Here is a 17,612-nt window from a genome sequence, read left to right on the forward strand (position 1 = left end):
CAGCCTACATCCCGCTATGGGAGCTTCAGGGAGGAGAGCGTGTGCTTCAGCTGTTATGGGGAGAGTATCGCTTACAGCAAGTCAAAAGGTAAACAAAATACTGTTCCCGACGTTCCCGATGTTAATTTACCTTTCACTGCATCTGCACTCTTCTACACAGCTATTCTGACTCGTGCATAAACAAGAAGTTGACGTACTTGTTCTTACTGTTCCATTGATGGAGAAAGTTGGGTAAAACTGGCTTTTGCAAACTACGGTGTTATGTATAGCACAAAATATCGTGCATATTTCAAATATAACAAACATCGCCGTGCACCGAGAAATGTAGCACCGCATATAAGGAACATATTTGGGACCAGCATAAACGAAGAATGTTAGTGTGTCAGTGTTTTCGCATGGAATGTCAGAGGGCTTGGGGACCTCTGACTATGGATTTCTAATGAGGCGCTAATAAGGCTACGAGTCTGTGGCTTTACATTCACATCGAACATTACGTACCTCTCTTTAAACATTTTCTGGTCAAAATCAATAAAATGTTACCCTCTCATGCCCTTGGTTTACGCCAGCCAACCTGCTTTCTCCTGCTCTGTTTACTCGACGCGAGAAGCATTCGACGTCCTCCCGTCATGCTGGCCCCATTTATGCCCTTCATGAGTGGTGTGCTTGGTGTATAAAAAACGATGTCTTTTGGAAGTACACTGTAGGATAACTTGCAGAAACCTGTTTTTTCCCAACTTTGCACACAGCAGAAATAAATTTGTGAATTTCGTATAACTGAACTTTTTCGTTGCATTTTTTTTCCTGGTCTTTCTGATAGAGCTGGAAGAAATATTACCTTCATGTAAAGTTATAGTCCATTGGATAATGACATTCAAGACCAACATAACATGGTTCCATACAGAGTTAGATTGCTGCATCCCTTCCCAGCACATTTTTGCCATGCAATTGGTGCAGTCTCATTGGGGGCACACTTGCACAGACGTCAAAGAATTCCTCGGTGGTGTCCTCAGTAGCTTTGGCAGTACCAAATGGCTTAAGCAGCGCTGAGGACTGTCAGCTCTGTCCACTTGTGCTTCTTATCGGGCATGGCTGACGAATTTGTCCCATATGATTCCAGCAGATCAGTATGACCATATTACCAATGGCTGCACTCAGCGACCCAGAAAGGACATAATGAATTACCCTCGGAAGCGGACCCACGGCTATCGTCGGAAAACATAGGCCGTTGTAGGTCAGAAAACCACCGGTCCAGCGACCGGCAGTCATAGTATCGAGAGTACAATACACGTGACCGTCCCTATTTGTGCGGAAGACCCTGGTCATTGTCGGGTGAACAGATTGTCATAGTTATGCAAGTGGTTTACATGCGGAGGCCTCAGGGCACTAACAGTTCCCGAGGAAAGGGGTCATAAAGCTAGGATGCTAGAATGAGTGTCATATTAACAAGGTTCCACTGTACAGGGTGTGTGCAGATAAAGTACACCCTCATTTGAGCGCATAGTACAGTGCCTGCAAACTGGACAAACTTATGGTGGCACAAGATGCATTATGTGATCATTTATGTGATCTAAGAAATTGTGACAAACCAAGGAGCGTTTAATTCTCTAAACATCTCGCGCACCAGACCCCCAATGAGAGTTACATGCACTTAATAAACCCAACTGTTTGCAAAGTGACTTCTGGCCTACCTCGTGGAAAACCACTGTTTGTATAATTCCGCGACACTGCAGGGCGTGATGGGAGTGCATCGTGGTCATAGCAGGCAGATTTTAAGTGGGAGATGTGAGCTCAAGATTGGTCGCTACACTGCTGCTACGCAGCGGCGGATTAACAGCGAAAGACACACACATGGACAATGTTTCACATCATTGAGAATTTGTCCATGTGTTTCTGTTTTGTACTTCCCTAGTTTTTTTATTTATTTTATATTTTATTATGTGTCCCACTGCGTAGTTGTCTTCTGCCACAACATCCGGATACTCGTCACACTTCAAGGGCTGTTTACGTTCTGTTAATAATCTTTTTATTTTGCAGTGGTACATATGTTGTATTGTATAAAATTCTGATGGGAAACAATCAGTTTTTATGAGGAAAAAATAATATTTATATAAACGAGGGCCTTTGCGAAGGTGGCGGTGGGGGCCACGAGCCGTACGCCCCTAAATCCGCCGCTGTTGCTATGTCACACTGGGTTACCTACGTAGTGGCAGCAGGTCGAGCTGCACCTCCATGGCCACACCGCTTCGACACGGGATTATGTTTCAGGGTGTTTTTGTACATTGAATTGCGCAGCCATAATGCATCGTTCAGTGAAAATGTCTTGTATGGTGATAACAATTAAGCTGAGATTTAAGCAGTCTTAAATGTCATTTGCATATATGTAAATGACATTTAGGACAGCTCAAATCTCTGCTTAATCGTTAGTATGTATGCATGACCTTACTTTGACTATGGGCAGCAGACTTCCTTCGTTATTTCTCGGTCATGTAAACAGGAATTGGCTCCCATTGGGCTCCCATTGGTTCCATTTGGTAGGCTGCTGCCGGTGTACAGAGATGGACATACTTTCTAACGCAGGTGTACGTGGCCATAGCGATGGGGTGAGCTTATGGGACATGTCCAGCTTACTGTATGACTCACGGGAAAGTGGGGGCCATTGTGGGAGCTGCACCCCACCTCCTCGGGTGCCACCTTTTGCTCCACAGCCACTCCTTGGGCCACCGGCCAATGGGCACACAGCAGTCACTTCGAGCTCCAGTTCAGCAGTCACTTGCAATGCACATGAAGTGTGTCATTACTTTCAACAGGTAAGTGTCCGGCAGAGCTGAAGCAGCAGGGTGCATGTTGCTTAGTCTCCACACAGGATACCTTCAAAGGCAGAATTAAAGGAATGCAAAGCGTTTTTCCAGCTGCATGAAAATCGAAGAGCTGTTATGAGAGCCTAGATAAACATGTTTCTAATGAGCAAACTACAAATGATCTAAGGTTCACTAAAGTACAGAAACGGGGAAGTTGGTATATCACGGTAGCACAAGTAAATGCAGGAAAAAGGGGACGCAAACACAAGGGAGAAGAGACAAACAACGGAAACTGCGTACTCTCAACTGAAGGTTTATTAATTATTGCGCAGGAAATTTTCACCAATCCAACAACAACAACTTTACTTTCCGACAATCTAATCTTGCTCATCATCTAGGAACTTAGGAATAAGAGCACTTCTTTTTTTAAATCAATGAAAGGGACACTCACACAGTTTGCCCTTTGTAACTTTATTGAATGTGCTTAATAGGTTTCTCTTTCAATTTGATTTTCGAAAGTGGCTTCTATTGCCGTCTTTTTGAACAGGGGTAAACAGCCACGCGTTTTGCAGTGCGCTGCAAGGTGACCTAACTGTGTGGTAATTTTTAGGGCAGCCGTGTGTTCTGTTTCCGTTGTTTGTCTCTTCTCCCTTGTGTTTGTGTCGCTTTTTGCTGCATTTACTTGTACTACTACAAATGATGTGTGATACTATTTTTGCTATAATATGTCATCCTTCCGTTGATATTGAAACTTTGTTGATTGAAACTGGTGTACTGAGCATGTAATACAAAGTGCACTATCTGGGCTCCCTTCAATAAACCATATTTACTCGCATAACTGGTCATTTCCAATAAACCTTGCTCATAACAGCACAATGTCGAAAGTCGAGATCCTCTCTCCCCCCGAAGTCATGGTAACGGTCACATGGAATGGAACATTGTGTGGCAAAATAGCAAGCAAAGACACACACAAAGACCGATAGCACCTCTCAGGCATTATGGGTACAAAGCGTCATCAATTCTCAGCCAAAACATGCATATAACCTGGAAGTCTAAGAAAGACAATGTCTTTCCCCCAATTAAAGGGGCACTAAAATGCAAAACCAAGTTCACTTCAAATTACATTACACGCTACGTTAATTTCGTACTTGTCATCATAATTCAAAACTTTGATTCTGTTACGAAGCTACAATCAAAATTATACCGGACTCTTTCTTGCTTCGACGCTTAGCAGAGTACGTCGTTTCAGTTCATGCATCAGTGTTTTCAGTCCATGTCCATGTTAGTACCACGCTATGCAGCGGTCCCGGTGAAAAGCATAGTGTGCGTTGCGAAGCGGTCTGGTGTCGTCGTCCGAAGGACGTGAAGATAAGTGTTGTCAGTGGAACATTTGCAAGAACTGTTCTGGGCTACAATTTAGTGAATCAGTACTGGAAAATGCAACAGTGCGCATCATGCTGCATATACGGAACATTACGATTGGACCCGTTCCAAATCCACACGCACACGATAGGCATGCGTGGGCTTCTCCTGCACTCTCATTGGATGCCGCCAATCTTTGCTCCCTCAGGATTCCATTCGTTGCCGCCAAAGACGGCTCTGTTTTCATTGCGTTTTTCTTCTAAACGGTAGTGTTGTGTGAACTAATTTTGTTTGAATTGCACTAATTGAAACACGGACTTTCATTTGAGAGCAAGTTATTTTTGCATGTTAGTGCCCCTTTAAGATGGCAGCCACCAGCATGTAGTTGCGCATGCACGCATGTGTACACAAAAATGGCCAGTTTACGTCCTCGCATAATTAACGCACTCCCAACTTGGGAGCCCAAATATTGGTTGCATTAAGTAGGTGCTTGTCTTTTGGCGCACTCAGATCGGGAGTGCGAGACATTCCGAGTGGCCACTGAACAGCGAAACGCAACTTTGGAGCGCTACACTGTCTCGCTCGCTGATGCCACTTCCTGTTGTCTGCTCATGCAGTGCACAGACTGAGGACACGTTGGCTTTGTTTGAACCTATAGCAACGTTGGAAGAGACGACGGCGGTTGTGAAGACTTTTCCTTGTAACAACGAACGCAATGGAAAAGATAGGAATTTGTAACAGACTCCAGCTGTTTAGTGAGAAGATGACTGCATGGCGTGAAGGTGTCTACATTAAAGCAATGCATTTCACGCCAATAACCGCCGATATCCGTGTGGAAGTTGTCCACTAATAAGAGGGCGTGATAACAGTTGTCAAAATATTACTGAAATCGAAGCATCGGGTAACATAGCAAGTCCGTATTTTGCTTCTGAGCCCACATTTCAAAGGTCGTCCTGCCGACGCTCAGTAGAAAGTACGTCACAGAAAATCTCAAGCACCCGGGTGCTTGTCGTCCGCTTCAAAGCCCCCATTTCAAAACGGGTGCGCGGGGAGCGGCCCGGAGCCTTGCACTCCCGGGTACGGGAGTGGTGCTTGTGTCGCGTTAAGCGAGTGGAGTCTGAAACACTCACGCTCTGGGGCGCCTACTTAACGCAACCATCGGTTCATTTTTCAGCATATTTCAAGCACCTTGACTTTGAGAGCACAGCAAAAGCTACCGCAGCGTAGAGCGAGCCCCAGTTTTTGTCGTCTGATTAGCGTATCCCCCTCTGTGGCGATACATTTTTTTGCAGAAATGTGCGTTAGCTGTGAGTAAGTATGGTACACAAATTATCTGAGAAAATTTTGACGTCAGACAGAATGAAGTTGGGAAGAAGCAAAGTTTACATGTCAGTTTCTTTTACAGGTGCTTTACGTCTCTGCCATCTTGACAGGGATCGCTCTGGTCATAGCAGGTGCCATTCAGTCAGGAGCATCCTCCTCTGTTCACCCAGACGAAGCCACCCCTGGCTCTGACCTCCTAGTGTTTGTCTACATTGGAGCTTTGCTTATTGGTGTAAATGTGTCATTACTGATGCTGCAGTGCTACATGCGTAGCAAGGAACTCAAGCGAGCCAGGCGAAACACACAACGAGCACGCCCTGTCCGATACAACCCACTTGTGGCGCCACCACCTGCGCCCTTCAGACAAGCATCGCAGGTGATTTAATTTGCGTTTTCTCTCCTGTCGTGCACCTTGTGAAGTAGATAAAAGTCGTACACAAAAAGGAAATAACAATCTTTGCCGGTTACTGGTTTCTGCAGTACATGCACACGGTGTTGAGTTCTAAAGCCATGAGGATCCTTCTTCATTTTGCCACGACATACTTGTGAGAACTTGGTTTACTGCAGTGGCATCGATGACAAGTCGCAGCTCAACATTGAGGCAGAACTGAGAGTTGGGTGTCCAAACTCTGCCCTTGTTTTACCAAACTGTGCTCTAGCAAACAAGCTCCATCTAATCATTAGGAACACTAATTCCTGCTGGCATATGTTTTTTTTTCTTTTGCGATGGTTTCTAGCCCAGCGGATTTACTCTGACTCACGACCATCTCTATTATACACGACCATAACACTCGCCCGTTCGCCTATGGGACTTCCGTCCGCGCCTCGAGGAGCGGAAGTGCCGTATTCACGCGCAGAGCGCCCGCCAGGGGCGCCACTTGCGGTACCCAGAAGAGCGCCTGTTGTAGCTCAGCTGTGTGCAATATGAGTGGTCCTTGTGGTTAATTCTTCGGGCGTACACGTTTGTGTATTGTCGCAGGTTCTCTGTTCATGTAGAGCTAAGAGTTCTGAAACTAACTACTCAGAAATAGGCTGTGCTCTGAAGCGTAGGTGGCATGTAAAACTGTGAAACTCGCGCACTACACATACATACGTACATCGTACACATAAACTTGGCAGCAGCACCTTGTGTGTTGGGCCAGTTATCATGCGTTTATGATTGTCAGACGCAAGCGCGTTCAGACTTTACGTTTCACGTGAGAGGCGTTCCGTGTTAACATACAGGGCAGTTACAGAGAATGGGTCAATGCGACCGTAAGAAGAAACTGTTCCTGGCAAAGAGATGACTGACACCAGTTACGACGTCCAACAGAATTTGTTGTGTAAGCAAGCACTTCAGTTTTAAATCAGCAGTTGCTTGTTTTGTTTTCCTACTTATTGGTCCCTTTTTATTGTACTTTTACACTTTTTTTTCTTTCTTTTGCGGTTTGCCATTACAAACCGCATTACTAACCATTATTATGCTGTTCGGATAGAAGCCACTCTGAGAATTTTTCTTGATTGTGCCTTTTTTGTATTCGTTTTGCACTCCTGGGAGATGCAAGGCTGTGTAAACTTCGTGATCACTAAACCTAGGTACCGTAGCCACGGTGCCACGTCTGAGAATTTTGCGCTTTGCGCCGATGCTAAAGTCTTCCGCCTTGAAATGCCGAGAACGCGCAGAGTTCGAGCTAGCATGCAGGCGAAAAACGATTTTAGATGGAGAGTTTTTCACTGTTGTTGCAGACAATGGTTGCGGCTGATAACTTTGTTGTACGAAGCATCTTCATCAAATTTAATGCAAGCCTTTGCTCATAGGCACCACCAGTGAAGGTGCTATTCTCCTTTGCGAATCTGATTGTTCGGCCGAACACAAGAATCCTAAGTGATACAGTCAAAAACTTCTAATATTAAAATTACCGCAATAATCTAACAAATAAATGCTATTTTTCCTTGATGACTTGTTATGATCATCGTTATTTCTGTAATCCCAGATGACATCTTCATCACAGTATTTATGGTACTAGTTACGGCATTTAAATACTGTATATTTTATATTTAAATACTCCTATTGAAAAGTATTATGAATAGTATTTAAACACCCCTTCCAACAAAGTACTTTGTATTTATATTTAAATACTCAAAATGTATTTATGTCCACCCCTGGTCGGAGGCCACGGTTCATTATTCGTTTTTTCAGAGAGAGATGCGTAAAAGGTACTCAGCTATATTAGATAAAACTATTTATGGTACACATTGCCATCCATAAAGTGCACCCTATATGAAATGAAACAATCGCAATTCGCAATGAAGTTACTTGTGACAAGACGCCGCAATATATTTTGAGCCACTTCGCATTTGAGCGGAACTCGTGGTATGAAATACTTGTGTTCGACACTGCTTTCTTCGGCTTGCAAAGCGGGACGATGCAGTACACCATCACGTGTGCACCATGCACAAACCATGCACTAGAGACAAACCCTGTCCACCACGTGAAAAATAGCAAAAACCAAACGCGAATGACGGCAGCAATGGTATCCGCATAGCATGCGTCGTCTGCCGAGGGTCCCGTATTCAGCGCCACAAACGCGCGGCGGCCGCTTGGCGAAACTACATCAGTGGCGCTGGTGCTGGGTGCGAGTGTTATGGTCGTGTATTATAGAGATTGTCGTGCTCTGACTTAAAGGGATGGTCGCATCCGAGGTGGAAGCCCATCTATGGAACCGGTACCACTATGTTCATCATCGGCCGACAACCTACTTGGCTAATTTTTTTGTTCGAAAAATGCTTGGATACTAAATAAGCAAAGTTTAAAGGTCAGCGCTGCTTCCACAGCTCTAGAGGCTCCGGCGACGCGACGTCAGTCCCTCAGCGGAGGAGTGAGAGGGCGGCGCTCGGAGGAGAAAGGCGCCGTCCAGGCACCCTGTAACTCTGCAAGGTACCCGCAAGGCCGTAGCGTTCCTCTCCTCCAGGTCGCGCTCTCATTATTGATTCTTAGGGAGTGACGTGTTCTCGTTTTTCCGGAGAGGGCTTTCCGCCATACTCTCAACATCCGGTGTCTGCTCTTGTCGTGTATTCCGTCGAATAACAGTCAAACTACACCACCGTTTCACGTGGGATTTTCGATACCGTGGTCAGTGGTCCACGAGGAATACTTAAAAAAAATTTACTTATTCTTTCACTGGGGGATACAGTGTGGAGCCCAGGACAAAAAGCTGCTTGAAGGAGCTTGACAGGGTCCAGGGCCCTGAGAAGTGACAAAGTACACAGCAAGGCAGGAAACTGCAATAGGTAATAAAATATGTAAAACAGGAGAAATGCAAATGTGAAATAGGATCTTCATAATAATGACAGCGTGAAAGGAAAGAGAGCCCAATATGACACTATAGTTCCGAAATCGACCTGAACGGATGCGACCGTCCCTTTAAATGGGCACGGAAGCCATTTTCAGCACCCGGTTTTCTTTCTATAAAACTGTTAAGCAGGCCGGTATAATGCACCATGAGAAGCAATTCACCCCACAGAGCAATAATTATCGCGGAAACTGAATTTAAAGTGCGCCGCAAAAAGCGACAGTGTGCGACAGTGGTAGAGAGCAGTATCATGCTCTGACTTTGTGCTGACGTCATACTGTCAGCACTCGATGACCGGTTCAGGGAAATGTTGTCTGTTAGTCAGCTGTTCAGGGCTCTGAAAAAGCAGCAGGAATGCGCTGACATTATGCCGTCATCGGTCATGTGCGCATCATTCTTCTCCTCATTCTTCATTCTCCTTTCTCCGCATCATTCTTCTCCTCCTCGTTAAACCCCGCAGGGCGAGTCGAGAGTGAACGTGCGAATGTGTTTGTGTACGTTTTTTTGTAAGAAAAAAAAATTGCATACATCAACACCTTTTATGCTATTCGGCAAATTGACGCACATATTTTCATCAGATGTCGTAAACTGAAAATAGTTTGGATGGCCCTCTGTACTCCGTTAAGTGTCAAATAAAATTTCAGCGTCAATTTTATGTATTACGGTTTACACACTGAAATCGAAAAGATTGTAGCGTCGTGACAAGACGGGGGAGAGGGGGGGTCGTGATGCTTTGTTTTATAATTTTGTTGGGTCGCAGGGTAGCAGAGTTTGGGAAGCAATGCCTTACTGTATTGAGACTATTGGTACCGGCAGTCTACAAGTAATATTCCCCACCCACTAACTGTCAGCAATCAGGGAGGCAACTGTGGCTTACCCTTCTACTGAACTCCTCTTCCCTTCCCCCAAACAGAGTGTGTGTTCCCACAAAGCCAGGAGCTTCTCCCAGCAACTGCTGTCCTCCCTGTCCACATGATTTGCCCATCAAGAACCTCAATTGTTGGGGGGCTTGAAACTTCTGAAGTTTGACTTTGAGCAAAGAGTAATGCTTTGAGGAGACAGAAACCGAAAGTGAAACATCGTAAAAACATGAAGAATGAATATGCAGGATGCGATACATTAAAAAAGCGCTTGTAGCAATTTCTGCTCTCTGCAGACCTTGTGTAGGTTTTTATTTAGAAGCTTAATTAATGCATCTGTGATTAATAAGCTAGATTTGTAAATTTTTCACAACTCTTGATCTCTACAAATGACAAGGTGACAAACAATAATGCTGTACAGGCCGGGTTAAATGTGCATTTATGACTGACACTTGAGTGGGACATTCTCTTCATAGGCTGAAGTGAGCTCATTTCTTCCATCTGACTCCCGACTGTGGCTGGGCCCAGCACCATCAGTTCAGAGTGCAGCTACAGCACCTGCTTATCCAGGGACACAGTGGCCGCTTATTGCAGGTGCTGGACCCGCATCACGTTAAGGAGGATTCTGCGTGCGTCACCAACTTCAGATGTCAAACTGTGTTAGTAGCTCACAGCTTTTCTCTGTAATAGTGACTAGGGGCACTAAATAGGTATACAGGATTCACATTCTTTTTCAACTGCGCTACGCTACGTTGCCACTCATGAAAGTAGCCACGTTTACATTAACTCGACAGAGCGGATCGAATTGACTGTCGAGTCAAGTTGAACGCGACCCGACGCTGTTTACATGAACTCGCTCCAACAGGAGACGATCTCAGCAAGGCTCTGCATCGAGTCAAGCGCGTTAACCCACCCCTTGCTGTCAGGTTGACTCAACTCGACCAGACAGCGTTTACACGAGCGAGTTAACTCGACAGTTCAACTCAACCCGCACCTGTCGAGATCATGTAAACGCGGCTAGTGTTCCAGAAATTATTGGCATAAAAAATAACACAGTGCCCGCAAGCTGATGGACTATTCATTGCACTCTTTCTCATTCGTACTCCGACCTTGGATGCCTCTCCGGCAACAGCCACGTGTCAATACGCTATGCAAGTAGGTCAGCCTTTTGCGTAGCACAGCGTAGAACAGCCTCATTGGATTTCTCTCAAATAAGGTACCAAAACAGCGTTGTGGCCTGTCTGCAAATGCTCCCTTAATGCTGCTTTCTGAGTGTACAGACGCTTTGTTACGTGCTTTCTACAACCTTTTCTTTCTCTAATGCGCAGAGACACACTTGCATAGCGTATTCCCAATAGCTTCCTGTCAACCAATGACAATATGGGATGCTTATGCTTTATGGTGTTGCAGTAACGGGAAGTAATGTAAGTAACAAGTATGATTGCAGTATCGGTAGGTAAATTCGTCCTTGAGAAACATGAAACCTCCTTCTACCTAGAACCTGCTAGGTAGCAAGTTTCTAGGCCTCCGGTTTACACCAGGTCTGAAAGTTTACAGGAAAAGCTGTTCCATACTTAGTTTGCTTACCTGTCACATTGTCATTCTCTACATGGCGCAAATGACCGTTAACTGCTAACCATCGGCCGTAGTGTTCTGCGATAGCGGATGATCATAGCAGACAATGCTAACCGCGAATATAGGAGAAAGAGGGAGAGAGAGAGATATCCGTCCAAAGGCCAGAGTGGAAAGAAAGGACATTCCAACGGACACTGCCAAGTTGTGCGCAACTATAGCTTGTGTAATCAATGTAATCAAGCCAGCTACAAATGAACGTTTGGTCTTTTGAGCTGCAGTGGGAAAAAGAGATGCATTTACTGTGTCTATGTGAACTACGTTCTAGTTGACTTCTATATCTCGTGTGAAAACCCATGCAGCTATATTTTGCCATCAATGTCAGCGGAAAATAATTTATACATACTTCCTATACTTCCCAGAGACGCTTGACCTACATTCACTTGGTATTGCCTGTATTATACATAAAAAATTTTCTAACAAATGTGATGTGATCGAGCAGTACTGATAGTGCATTTCGTGCAGCATAGTCCTAAATCCTTCCTCATCAAAAATCCATGAAAAGCAAAAGTTTTCTCTTCTACGATAAACTTAATAAATGTGATAAACTTGTATCCTGAATATACTGTTATTATTCACAACGGATTCATAATGTACTTCAATGGTTGCAATCAAAAGGCATAAATTACAGGTAAAAAACGACGATAAAACCTGAGACACGGCACAGAAATAAGAGACAACACGACACGTTCTCAAACTCAGCAATCCATTTCATGACACAACCTTTGCTTCCAATAACCTCCTAATGGGTTATTGTAGGTTATTGGGAGTATAGGTTGTGTCATTAAATGGGTGTCTGAGTTTGAGAACGTGTCGTGTTGTCTCTTTTTTCTGTTCCGTGTCTCAGGTTTTATCGTCGTTTTTTACAATGTACCAGCTCACATGCACCTTTGCACTTCTACCATAAATTACAGGCATGGCTGCAATTTTTTTTAGCTTATTGGCAAGGTTAGTCCTAATTAATCCGCTTACATTGCTGATTGAAGATGAGATGACTGCGCTGAAATAATGTAGTTTCAGTTTTCCCATCAACAACCTCGATGGCTTTCTTTCAGCTGCTGCACTTTGCATGTTGCTATGTCCTACTGTTTACAACTGCACTTGCGTTGAACGCCTTTCGCCAGCATGCCTAGGTGGCTTTTCTATTCAGCCGAATCTATGTTTTACATAGAGCTGACTTTTCTAAATCTTTCAGGCTGAGCAGAGCAATTGGTTCAGGCTGTACCTTGGTCGCCTTTCGGGACACATCTTCTGAAGCAAAGCTGTGCTCAGTGTGTGGTACTCTGTGCTGTGGACAGTAGACCACAATCTATCCTGCCATGTTATATTCATGATGTGCGTTTTTATGTAACGTAGAACATCTGTCATCTTCATGCAATATTCTCTAATGAAAGGGGCAATAATGTGGGATGCCATTTTATCAGCATTCTTTTGCTCGGGGTACAATGTGTCGCAGTCTTTGGCTTGTTGTAACTGAGGGCATAGCTTAAATGGCAGAAACACGAGGCAAAATCTATCATTGTCATGCTTGCTCACTGTCTGTTAATTTACCATTTACCATTGCTACATCATCAGTGTTAAGTTTGTCCATTTTTATTGTACCTGAGTTCATTGACTTGTGTCAACTCATATTGTAAGAAAGAAGGCCGGCTTTTGTCATTCTATGTTGTGTATCAAGCAGCAGTGAAATCTCATTGACCGTTTTTTCATGTGGACTTGTAAAGCTCCCTGTGCATGATATGTATATAATTTATTCTCGTAGTAACATTGCAGGGTGTAATTCTATAGTGCATTTTCATATTCAACCCGGGTAACCCTCAGGCTGGGTAAAATGATGTATGAGCCTCGTCTATGATGTAACCAGAGAGTAGCTACCCTCAACAGGAATTTTTGCCCAGTGAGAGTGACTCCTAACCGGTTTTCAACGTGGCCGCTGCAGCGGACGGCCAGTGTTTTGCTAATATCGTAATGCGTATAAACGCTTGTATTGTCAGTTTCAGTCTGTGGCATGATGTAATGATGGTGACATGATATAACAATGACCTGCGTGACATACTGCGTCTTAATGAATGCAGTGCAGCAGTATTCACAAACAATTTGAACTAATTCGCGCGTGTGTTTCCGAGAATATCCGTGAAATAAACGCATTCTGGCATGCAATGATTTCACAGAGCACAAGAACGTTTGAGTAAGGTTAGTATGCAGCAAAAGTGCACTAAATCAAAATTTCGGGATTCTGTTACACGTGGTTTTCAAATATTCTCTCACGATCACAGAATAGCCACAGACATCTCCTTTGACTGAAGTATACGTGCTCTTGCCTACCCACCTGTCGAGCTGGGTCACTGAGAGTACTGTAGTTACTCGCGTATAAGATGCACAGTTTTTACCCCCAAACATCGCGACATTGAGGGGGTGCGTTCAATACGCGGGGGAAAATTGCAACCCAACACCTAAGGTACACTTACCTCCCATTCTATTCCGAGATATCCACAATGACCTCCCCAGAATCGAACTTCGTGATTCTCCCACATCGAATGGTCTTTAGAGCCTGAAGTTTTATGGTTTAACCCGATTTTCTCCCGAATTTGCACCCAGAATTGAAGGTTGCCTCTTTAGGGCGAAACCCGATTTTTACCCGGCAAATTGCCCTCACTGAGACTGAGGTGTAGGAATGTACACTAACTTGTTTGGCAGCAAATGCAGTCACATCGCCGTTTGTACCAATCCAGTACAGTTAGTTCGAGTAACTGAGCCCGATATCTCCCTGAATTTAGCATACTGGCAGTTTTTCACCCGAATTCGCATGAATTTAGAGCACATGTTTATTTAACCGATTTTTAGCCCCCGAATTTAGAAAAAAATATTTCCTAAAAACTTCAGGCTCTAATGGTCTTCCATTCTATCAACCATGGACGAAATACTCCTCGATGTCTGTCGCATTTGTCGTTGATCCGCGGGCGCTCTGCCTCATTGACTGCACAATACGAGCGACCGCAATACGATCCAGCCGTGCTACTAAAGTTTGGGTGCGTTTAATGTGCGGGGAACAAAAAAGTACCAGCATTTCAGCACTCAAGTTGGGGTGCATTCAATACACGAGTGCATCCAATATGCGAGTAAATACGATAGGTGCCGCCACAACCTGTTGGTGACTAGAGCTGAATTTCGGACAGCGGGTTACGATGTCGTTTCTGCTATGTTAGATTTTTTTACCAGGGTGGTCGCCCTGAGCTACCCTTGTGGATTAAGAAAATGCACCCCTCTGTCGTTTTTCTTTCCAGTATGCCATGTCCAAATCTGACCATATTTTGCATAAAGTGGCACTCCACTTGTTTCTCATTGTCATGCACATACTTGGATTTTTCTTACATGAAAAGTGCTTGGTATCAATAGACGTAAAAAAAAGCTTTTGGGGGATATACCCACCAGACGGTTTTTGTATGGCCTTTACATTTCGGGTATTTGCAGTTGTGTGCGTGAACTGCGCATACAACCATGCTTTCTGCTATGCTGTTCAACTGACGTCGCCAGATTGGCAGAAACGGAAAATGTGTGGTGTCGCGGTTCAGTCTCAATTTTTTAAAAAAATGTAGAATTTGTCTTTCGCGTCGTTTATGGTGGCTGTCACTCAAGAAATTTCATGTAACCTTTTTTTCCATTATGGTTTGGTGTAGGATTAAATTGCTTTAAATAATTCATTATTAACTTAATTAGTAAAGTAAAGTAAAAATGGCCAAAGTAAATTCTGTGCCCAGCACATCGCAGGACTCTTCCACTGGGAGAGCCCTGTAAATTTTGTTATTCCCTATTCTGCATAGTAGTACTGCCTTGGTAAATTCACTAGCCATTCTAAAAGCAAGTATCGCAGTAGACATAATTTTGGAGAGAACAACTACTGCAGGAATAGTACCAGCGAAGTCCCACTTTAACTTTGTAAGGTACTGAAACCGTGTCCTACACTAGACAAGAAATATCTTCCCAAAAGTATGGTTAAAAAGTAAGCGAGCTGATGGCATAGATCCACACTGAAAAGACCTGGGCTAGGGAGGACAAGAAAAGTGCACACGAACAAGTTCTCAAGCACAGCTGAGAAGTTCATTCTATGGGTGACATTCTAGCCCACTTGAATTTTCCATTCTGATTAAATATGTCATCTGTAAACTACACTTCTCAGCTGAGTTTCGAAACTTGTGGATTTTTCTTGTCCCTAGTCTGTATTTTTCTTTTTTTTTCCCCCGACAGGTATCATCTCGAATGATACGTCATTATTACTTCCTTGCTCATATGATCTTTCTATAGAAACATTTTTGCATGGTAAGGACTGGTATGTTGACCATGGAAGTGTGCATGGGACTTGTGGCTACTAAACAATGACACTTACAAAATGAGGAAATGATTGTTCATTGTGACGTAGATAATGGACGTGGCCAAGGCTGGCCACGCTTTCACAAAAGGAGGACGATTCCCAGAGAATGTCAGTAGGGGTGTAAAAATTTCCTGGCATGGATGAATCATTAGGATTTCGCTGAACTGAGTGCAACAACCTCTCGACTGTTGCCTGTGTGACCATATTGCTCAAGCCAAACATAAATTTATACTGTACTTAGAGCAACGAGGACAGGAACATGCATGCAAGTAGTATTCTGATGAGTGTGCAGCATAAATTATAGTCCTAATTGGAAAAATGTGGGAATGGGAAATGCACAAGAGCACATAGTTAGACAAGACTACTTCCAGCAGTATTGTTAGGTTAGTATAAATGAAATGTCAAACATGCATTGTATTCTTAAATGATTTGTTTGCGTGTTAGAGTTATATGATCTTGGTGTAGTCCGACATCATTATTCTGAAAGGACAATTTAGCCCTTGTACGTAGCATGCAGTCCATGCATGGAGTCACCAATGAGTTCCCCACATTTTGTTTTTCACCCCATTTCCCAGCGTGTAACTTTTTTCCCCTGTCATTGTCATTCTTGTTGTGCATATGTGTGACCCTGTGAATGTCATTAAGGGTTCCTACTGGAGCACACTTGAGCTCATTTGAACTATTTATTCAATAAAGATTTTTATATTGTGCTCTATTTCGTGAAGTCATCTAATTGTCAGAGTTGTTCGTCTACTGCACCCATCTTTGGAATAGGTCATAGTTAAAAAAAATAAAACATGGGGGGGCCCCTTATGAGCTGCCTAGCAAATGCCAGAGGCAACATCACTACACTGCCTCAGGGATCCTGTGTTGGGCTTATGTTGCACAAGTTTGAGATGCTGGAGTACTCCACACTGAGAACCGTGCATGAGTTTGCTTTGAAACTTTTCCGTTGTGTGCGCATATTTTGGTGTTTGTGGTTTATGCTGTTGCTTTAAACATTTTGTTTCAAAATGTTAAATGCAAGAGAAACAACAGTGGGGGTTCCTAGGTTCAACAAACACCCCTTGAAGTTGTACCCATATGCCTCTCGAAATATTTTTCTGTGCACGTTTTTGCATCCAGAAAAGAAAATTAGCTCTTGCAAGTGCTTTTTACAAAATTGGGTGAAGAGATAGAACACAATACTCCCCTGTCCCCATTTCGTCCTGCTGCCCTCTCTCCATCGGTCCGCATGCCGCATATGGCCACAGTTGCTTCGCGGTGCCGACATGGGATATATATATATCTACATATATAAAAACAGAACACAATACAAAAAAAAAAAAAAGATAACGAGCCTTTGTCCTTTTGTGTTGCAGGAACCACACAGTTGCATTTAAATGAGCGTTTAGACACCGTGCGTTTAAATTGTGCGTGCGTCATCCCGCAACGCAATCATACTCATTTTTTTTGCAATTCTTTTCTTTCTCATCTGATCATTGCTTTGTATTTCTTTTCGCAAAATCTGCAAGACAGGAGCAGTTTTCTTGCAGGTGTAAAGCGAGCTGTTACCAGTCAGACGCACAATTGAACCGCCTTTCCTCCACCTTGAACTTTTCACCTCCACTCTCCAAGGCTCCATGCTTGAAGACGTACTTTGTGGAATCTGCGTAATACACGGACGTGTTTCCAGAAAACATGTCGTTTGACTTCTTGGATGTGGAAGCGTGCAAGCGTCTGCACAACAAACAAATTTCGCAAATCGGACATTAAAACTGATCATTTTATTATTCAATTCCAATCCATCGTTCAATTCACTCGGAACTCCTATCTCGGCGCGCTAAATTCGCGCATGCTACCGCAAGTAGACTTCCTGGTCGCACCAACATGGCTGCGCCACGGATTCTAAACGTTCATTGGCTTACTTGCTCTCTACTTCTGGTTTCATTGGCTG

At 43.8% G+C, this 17,612-nt stretch overlaps 1 protein-coding gene across 1 annotated transcript; it reads left to right on the forward strand.

Moving 5' to 3' along the window:
* Window positions 1-8: 8 nt before the first annotated feature.
* On the forward strand, window positions 9-16,391 carry LOC135373730 (uncharacterized). Its single transcript, XM_064606819.1, has 5 exons — window positions 9-88; window positions 2,578-2,807; window positions 5,566-5,859; window positions 10,152-10,334; window positions 12,503-16,391. The coding sequence occupies exons 2-4, from the start codon at window positions 2,616-2,618 to the stop codon at window positions 10,290-10,292; spliced, it is 627 nt and encodes a 208-aa protein (XP_064462889.1). The 5' UTR covers window positions 9-88; window positions 2,578-2,615; the 3' UTR covers window positions 10,293-10,334; window positions 12,503-16,391.
* The last annotated feature ends 1,221 nt before the right edge of the window (window positions 16,392-17,612 follow it).

Source organism: Ornithodoros turicata, unplaced genomic scaffold (assembly GCF_037126465.1).
Source record: "Ornithodoros turicata isolate Travis unplaced genomic scaffold, ASM3712646v1 Chromosome31, whole genome shotgun sequence".
NCBI classification, from domain to species: Eukaryota; Metazoa; Arthropoda; class Arachnida; order Ixodida; family Argasidae; genus Ornithodoros; species Ornithodoros turicata.

What these genes read in the sequence shown, in the direction of transcription:
- LOC135373730 (XM_064606819.1), top strand. Translation starts at nt 2,616, where the DNA reads ATGTCCAGCTTACTGTATGACTCACGGGAAAGTGGGGGCCATTGTGGG. An exon ending in TGTGTCATTACTTTCAACAG is followed by an intron (nt 2,808 to 5,565) that starts GTAAGTGTCCGG and finishes TTTCTTTTACAG; the next exon opens with GTGCTTTACGTCTCTGCCAT. An exon ending in CCTTCAGACAAGCATCGCAG is followed by an intron (nt 5,860 to 10,151) that starts GTGATTTAATTT and finishes TTCTCTTCATAG; the next exon opens with GCTGAAGTGAGCTCATTTCT.